The 8,120-nt window shown below is 33.2% G+C and overlaps 1 protein-coding gene across 1 annotated transcript; it reads left to right on the forward strand.

The window, feature by feature from the left end:
- Nucleotides 1-579: 579 nt before the first annotated feature.
- Nucleotides 580-6,953, forward strand: LOC100647248. The gene is made up of 4 exons (XM_012320587.3): nucleotides 580-1,039; nucleotides 1,325-1,720; nucleotides 1,802-1,885; nucleotides 1,962-6,953. Exons 1-4 carry the CDS (start codon nucleotides 1,019-1,021, stop codon nucleotides 4,047-4,049), a joined length of 2,589 nt encoding a protein of 862 aa, XP_012175977.2. The 5' UTR covers nucleotides 580-1,018; the 3' UTR covers nucleotides 4,050-6,953.
- The last annotated feature ends 1,167 nt before the right edge of the window (nucleotides 6,954-8,120 follow it).

Consider the following 8,120-nt stretch of genomic DNA (forward strand, 5'->3'; position numbering starts at 1 on the left):
TCTGTACTAGAAAAACATAAAGAATCATAATAAAACCGTATTATTAATTACAAATTAATTTTTACCCTATTATTTTATAGGTAGTGTTGGCTTTTCGGATATAATGAAATAGAAATTGTTTTCATTTCGTCTTTATTAATTTTTGGTTTTTGTTTAATGCCGATTTAAAATTACACAGTGCATTTTTTTGTAAATGAGAAAATAATATTTTGTAACGTCTGTTATTTTTTCGAATATTATACGAAACATATTGTTATATTATTATCATTAACATTTGTATGATTACAAACATTATATATGAGATATAATAAACACTTAATAAATATTTCTGCAAATTAAATGTCTCTTATTCTTCAAAATCCATTTTATTAATATTTCCAACGTATATATTTCAGGTACAGGCAAAAATCTACTAAGTTTCAAAAATTGCATTAATCTCTGTTATTTTTCCGCGTTTATTTAATAGATAAGATGGCTATATCTTGACATCCAATAAGAAATGTGTATATTTTCTGAGTTGTCCTATTGGTTATTCATAAATAGTTTGTTAAGTACGATTTTCATTATTGAAAATTTCTCTTTGAATTTTCCTTTTCATTCGATAATTGTTTTTTTTTCCTTCATATTAATTTATGATACATTATAAAAAGTAGTGAAAATATTGTAATAGCGTCATAAATACAATTAAAAACATCTGTAACTCAGTTACTTGAAGTTGACTATTGAATTACTTTGATGTGTTAGATGTGTGGCAGACGACAGAGAACTTTGCAATCTGTCATTTCGAAGCTAATCTCAACGATATTTTATTAAACATTAGCTATTTCATAAAAACGACTCTTATCACATAGTTTGCCATAGTAGTTGACTATGTTATAGGGAAATAAATTACGTTGGAACGTGTACAAATTATCCATACTTCTGTTCGAATTAAACGACAGGGTTATGAGGCTCCAATTTCGAAGTCTCGCTATTCATAAATATTTTTTCAGTGTTTTTAATATAATTTGTACATTACATGATGGCTGAAAAATGTAAGGTATGTATGTAATAGGAACTAGGTATTACACATATGTAATAATAATAATTAATATTTGGGTAAAACCATATGATCAAATTATCAAATCTTAAAATTTTTATCAGTATTGATTTTAATCAAACAAATAATAACTAATAACATAATTACAGTTAGGAAAAAATAAATTTTTAATACTTAAGTGTAATTAGTATTCAAGTATACTTAATTGATCTTTAATCTCTTTTTTTATAATAGTATTGTTAAGTACCATATGTGAACATTATTTTTGCTAATTATGCATTTCAGGAATGTGGGTGCAAATGTGTGAGCTGCAATCAAAATGATCAGCAACATGGAGAAATGCACTTACATGTAGAAATAGAAAATTTGCGCCAACGTTTAGTGGAGAAAGATAATCACATTGTAACAATGGAGACACAATTCTTAAACGAAGCTGATAAGTTTCCAAATGGAGAATTAGCCTCCATGAAGGAGGAACTTTTAATTTGGCAAGAGAAGTATTCAAGATTGCACGAAGCTCATAAACGTGTTCAGAAAGTAAATCAAAATCTTGAGGATAAATTATTAAGGATTGTAGATAAATGTGAAACAGAGAAAAGCGCATTTACTAAGGATATTGCAACTTTATCTCATAGATTAGCCGATGCAAATTATACAATACATCGTTTAACCCAAGATAATGTATGTTTTAAGTACAAAATTTTGATGGTTTCTTTAGAATGTATTATGAATAAAGCTGCTGTAAATAATATTTTATTTTAGGAAAAATATCGGAATGATGTAAATTTGGCAATACAACTTCTTCAGTGTAAGCCTTCTAATTTTGTCGGACAAAAATATGATTCTGTAAGTTATACTTAGAACACTATAAAATAGTTAATTTGCAATATGAAAAAAATACTTAAAAATCATTTTATTTCAGCTGCCCTCTGAGGTACAAGCCAAAGTTAGGACATATATTGCACAAAAGAAACATTCCAATGATACTGCACCTGCTGACATGAAGAGTATTACAGTACCAATTTCAACGTTTCCTCCAACAGCAATGGTATATAATGTAACTAAGCCTGTAGCTGAAAACAATAGCGATGATGATACAGATGAATCCAAGCCACCAGTGGATGTTGTCTCAGCAGCAATAATGGCAAAAGTTTTAGAAGATCGAGAGAAAGAGAGAGTATTTGGCAAACATTGTGACACATGTACTTGTCACAGAAGTATTTTAATGGTTGACGCTGAAACACAAACTAATATGCCAAATGTTTTTTCTTGTAATGAATGTACAATGAAGTATGCACAAAATATAGAGAAACACTCTGATAATTTGAAAAATATCGACAAAAGTTGCCAAAATAAAGGCAGTCAAAACTCTTTGGTGCATGTAGTTTACCACGAAGGAAATGAAAGCGTTAGTAGTAAAGTACACTATCAGAACAATTGTACAAAGATTAGTAATCATCAACAGCTATCCACAAGAGACAAATTTTTAAGTAGGAATGCTAAAATTATAGACGGTTTAAAGGAAGATGGTCGTGTAAATGTTAATATGAAAGTTAATTTTAATAAGAAAAATTCAATACGCCGTAGCGATCCGCAGCTCCAAAGCGTATTCCAAAATCAGAACGAGAACACGATTAAACAGATAACTCACAAAACAGGCGATACATGCGTTAATGGTAAAATAAATATTGATAAAGGGAAGCAAACGAAATCGAATAAAAAGTGTGAGTTACAAATCGATGGCAAATTCAGTTCGAATTCTTGGAATAAATTGGACAAGGAATCTTCTAGTTGTAGTTACATAGTTCCTGAAAATTGTAAAAACTACTTTGATAGAAAAGAACTGAGTCAGATTGATATTATTAATGATAGACTATGGAAAAACGAGTGGACGAAATTAAAGTCACAGAATAAAACGAAAGAAAGTAAGGATAAAGTTAACAATGACATGGAGATCGATATAATTAACGATAGGATCTGGAAAAATGATAGATCAGCTCAAGAAACTCATCATCCGACGCAATTAACTTTAATAGAAGTGAAGAATATTGATAGTGTTACACAACAGAATGATTCTGGACAAGTGGAAGTAGCCACTAGTCCAAGTTTTAGTAGCGATAGTATTGTAATTTCGACTTCCGATCCTTCCAGTAGCTCTAGTGATGTCGCTCAATTAACTGGACTGCGTTTGCATAATGTTAGTAATTTAAAATCTAATACCCAGAACAGAATAACTGGTCCACGGAATTGTCTCGTAAGAGTAACACCTGGATCGAAGAATATTCTCTTAGATAATGCTGGACATTATAAAACTATATTATACACTAGTGGAAATAAAATAAATACCGCTTTAGTTCATTCGAAGAAATTGTCTCGGTCTGAATCTGAAAGAACAATTTCAACCAGTAGCGAAGAAAGTACTCCTATGTTGTTACATGACAATAACCAACTGCAAAGAGTAGCTGAATGGGTTCAATCTTCGGTTCACATGGATAATTCTGGGTCAAATTACACGGAGTTAAAGCTTAACGAAAATATGATGGACAAAAGTCTTTCGTTAACGTATTTAGACGAGTCACACACGAAGTGCAAATTGATCGAAAACAATCGAGAACTATATGAGAATTCACTGGAAAACAAATGCAAGGATTTAGTGATGAACGTCCAAGAGTTTGAAGAAGGAAATTTAAATAATGATGTAAATAATTTTTCATTGGCTGTAAATAACTCTGATATAGAAAAGGAGAAAGATTTAATATCTTTCGATGTTCCAATGGAAGAGGACAAAGTTTTGCCTAAAATTTCGAAGAAAGCAAATCCTGTGGATTTTGATTACGAAGTCAAGATCACTAAAGAAATGGAGGAAACTTATTTAAAACTTGCAGCGAGTTTAGATCCTGTCGCGTTAAGCTTATCGAGCACGGATAATGCGGATTTAACGATCGAGAAATATAGGAAAGATCATAAGAGATTTCAAAGGAGTTACGATAAGACGGGATCAAAAGTGTAAAGTATTCCAGCAAATATTTCAAACAAATTATTACTATTTCAGCAGGGAGTTCCTTTAAAGATAACAGAGCATTATTTTTTGTAACTACGTGAAACTAAGGCTGTACCAAGAACAGTAGCTTAGGGTAAAACATTCTATACAGCACTGCAGATATAGAATTATATTTATTTAATTTGTATAGATAACAGTAATACGGCAATATTTCTGTCTTGTGAATAAAAGTCCAATTTCATAATATTGCAATCACGCAACATTGCTGATCACGCTATTGTTTAACAGCTATATTAGCCAATTATTTTATAGTAATGTACGTGTATAGTTTAGTTCAAACTAGTTAAAAATTAAATGGGGTTCTTTTCTTTTCTCCTGATTCGATACTGAAATGCTTTACGAATGATGATGCAATGGATACTGTCACTTACTTTTTCTCCTTTGATTCTCTACAGTTTTGTATAGATCGATCGAAATCGAAAACGTAGCCCGACTAAATTAGATGTCTAAACTTTTATTCTTGTTACTGCGATTAAATATTATAGGACGAATTGCGTTCACGTGTATTCAAACGAGACAATATTTAACAAAAATTCGTTATCAAAATGTCGGAACACTGTACCCATAGTGCGGTACATTAGCGCATACTACATACTTCCAATCATTAGAGCTACATGACGCGGATATTTCGCGTTGCAAGACGAGGTCTTTTAAAATTCATTTGATACGACAAACACTGTAATACCACGGTAGTATTTCACAGCGTTAATGCGCAACATTGTGATCGTTTTAATTCTTATAAAATGTATTCGTGAAACGTTTTATGGACTTCGTTGGGCCGCGTTCACGCAGGATGGATTCGTAAAAATCGCGAGGGAAACGTTTTCGTAATAAAGATTTGTTTCGCGCAGAGATAATCGTCTGTGTTAAAGAGTAATTACGGTACCAAAGTTAAGAAGCTAATATGTTTAGTACTTCTTTAATGTTTCGCGTAACATAATACTTCATAGTATAATTATCTACTTTCTGTTTTATGTATCGTTGCACGTTTATTTTAAAGAATGCCTAAAATCTCTGCGAGAAGATAACGATTACGATACTGCAGTCATATAATTAAAGTAAACTGGATCGTTACATGATTTCGATGTTAATAATCCAAGCTCGCTGTACTTTGGTCGAATTACAACCGATCTCTTAAAAAAAAAAAAAAAAAAAAAAAAAGAAAAGGTATAACTATAAAAACTAAAAAAAAAAAGAAAAAAATAGTTCAACAAATGAGAAGAGAAACGATGTAAACTTCTACTCGCTCTACAAGTTTTTAGCATTCTAATGTCAGCGAAAAGAATTTCTTCGAAATTGTTCCTTAAACAGTACTTCCAGAAATTATTATGGATATCGATAAACTGATCATTATCGCTACCATATAACTACTATGAAGGAAGAAGATTCTAATCAAAGTGGCTTTATGAAGAGGCCACTATAATAACGATTGTATATGTTAATAATTTTTCCCAGTGAAAGAATTAAGTAAAATTGCTAGTCTTGCGATTCACGAATTTTATCGAAGTAATATATTGTGTTCAGTTGGAAAACGAATGTTACGATCAATTGCGAAGTAATGTTTTTCCTTAATTTTCGATTTACGAAATGTTTGTGCAATAAATTTATCGCGCATGGAATAGAAAGTTACGTGGAGTAACGCAGTGATCGAAGATGTGCATTCAAAAGATATTAATAATTAGGAGTAACTATCGTGTCGTGAACAACACGTTAAAACGTTGCGAATCTACGCGCAGATCTAATCATCTATTATACACACGTAAGGATACAGTAAGACGAAAAATAAATCCCGCAAAGAGTGCATATTTTTAGGCTGTTCACCTATGCAGAAACTTTAGAGGCGATGAAATTCGAACGAAAATCCGCGCGTTCTGCGAAGCCGATTGATTTTTATCGTGACTCGTTAAACGCATCGCGTTTTCAGTTAACGACTATTAATTAAGGAGGGTGCATGAGTCACCGGTATATCGGTGCTTAAGTTCTGAATATTCAAAGAGCAATGGAAAATATCGATCGAGAACACGTCGCCAAGTATATTTCCGTCGGTTTCAATTTTTTCTCAGGTGAAACATCCCTCTACGAAGGCAATCAACGAATATCGTTATTACAGGAAGAATATTGAAAAAAAAAGAAAAAAAAATGCAGTGCTTCGAATATTCGTAAGATTATAATTATTAGAAAGCTGAATAAAAGATCTGGTCGATTTAAGTTCGCCAAATAATTCTTTCGAACAAAAACGTCTGAAGTCATTTTTATCGATACGCTGCATAGTAAACAAGGAGTTATCCGATTCAACCTCTTCATCTGCTTCCACTAAAAGCTGTAAACAAATCAATAAAACGTTATCAAATAAAAAAGCCAAAGGTTTTGCAACACGAACGTACCGTTGCAAGAGTCGGCGAAAAAGCAAAGGCTCGCTTGTTCAGGATTGCGCCGTTGTTCGCGCGTTGCTTGCACCAGCGCGTACGTTTCGCTTGGATTCATTTCGCGGATGATACAACACCGCGTACTGTATCGATAGGAAAACAGTCGGAAGAATAACGAGATATCTCGGATTTTCTCAACTACCTCGTTGCATTCCTCGGACTTTGATAAAGAAAAAGACCGGAAGACTAAGATAGCCTTCGAAGGATAAAAAGGCTAACTATGGATTTAACGCCAACGATCGAGGCGTACAGATATGGACTGAGATTTCATTGAAACGGACTGATCGCTTTGAATCTTGCACGGAATTACATCCCGTAGTAAACAGTTACCCATTTAACTCGAAATCGGATGTACCGTATGTAACGTGGCGACGATGATTATGTACACTGTAAATATACAGTCGAATAAAATGTGTTTAAAATGAAACCGATCGAATTTCTCTTATAATATCGTTTCGTTTCATCTTTATAATTTTATTCACGTTAAATATTCTTATTTAAATGTTCGTTGGTTTGTACATAGACAAGACTCGAGTTTTCATTTATCGTCGTTGTAATATCAGTTTCTACTTCGAACGGATTTGATCAAATCTGATCTCGATGTAAATTCCAGCGGCGTTAATTTGACGCAACCGCGGGTTTTCAAGCGTCGCAGAAGACACATGCACAAAATCGATCACGCGATCCGGCCGAGCCCAACTTACTTCAATCATGCTAATGTTCCAATAATTTGGATCCAGCAGACCTAGCTCGACCAAATGAATGAATGAACGGCCTCGCCTGCCTCGCCGTGTTATAGAATACTCTCGTATAACGCGTTCCTCACCGATATATTCGATTCTGCACAAGTGTTGTAACACTTTTCGCGGTGTACGCGATCCAGCGCGTGGGTGGAGAGACTACGGTTTGTTCGACGATCGATATTACGTAAGAAAATTCGAAACAATCCTACTTCCTATTGTTTCTCTTTCGCTCTACACAGCTTCAAGTATATTTTTTCTTTTATTCAACAGGAAGAACGCTTGAACGCTGTTTTTATTGTCTACGATCGAGGAACCATTGATACTTTTAACTGATACATTTAACAAACCTCTTAGAATCCTACGAGAAGCTAAAATTAGTATACATAATACGTTCACCTCCTTTGCAATCCTAAAGGTAGAGCACACTTGATCGAGTGAAGCGATTCAAAGTAGATAAGGACTTTACTCGACGGACAGATATCTGTATCGAAATGCTAAGATCCACTGATAACCAGACAATTATTCTTACAACCATTCATTCATCACCGTAGTAAAGTATAAGGAGCAAAATGTTATTGAGAAAACAACGCATATACATTGTCGAATAACACTACAATGCTATACAGTTGTATTTCCTTAATTTCGTTACGAATTTACATTCTTCTTGCATCGTTAATCCAAAGTCAAACGCAACTGCGTTTATAACGCTACACTGTCATGTACAGCATTGAAGAACCATACGAAAGGTATCGAAATTTCATCCTCATAAATAGACTGCGAATGTTTATGCAAATTCATATTCTTGTGTCAATACGATTAAAGAAATGGAACCTAAGTATTAGATTGTCCGA

Source organism: Bombus terrestris, chromosome 1 (assembly GCF_910591885.1).
Source record: "Bombus terrestris chromosome 1, iyBomTerr1.2, whole genome shotgun sequence".
NCBI classification, from domain to species: Eukaryota; Metazoa; Arthropoda; class Insecta; order Hymenoptera; family Apidae; genus Bombus; species Bombus terrestris.

What these genes read in the sequence shown, in the direction of transcription:
- LOC100647248 (XM_012320587.3), top strand. Translation starts at nt 1,019, where the DNA reads ATGATGGCTGAAAAATGTAAG. An exon ending in ATCGTTTAACCCAAGATAAT is followed by an intron (nt 1,721 to 1,801) that starts GTATGTTTTAAG and finishes ATTTTATTTTAG; the next exon opens with GAAAAATATCGGAATGATGT. An exon ending in TCGGACAAAAATATGATTCT is followed by an intron (nt 1,886 to 1,961) that starts GTAAGTTATACT and finishes ATTTTATTTCAG; the next exon opens with CTGCCCTCTGAGGTACAAGC.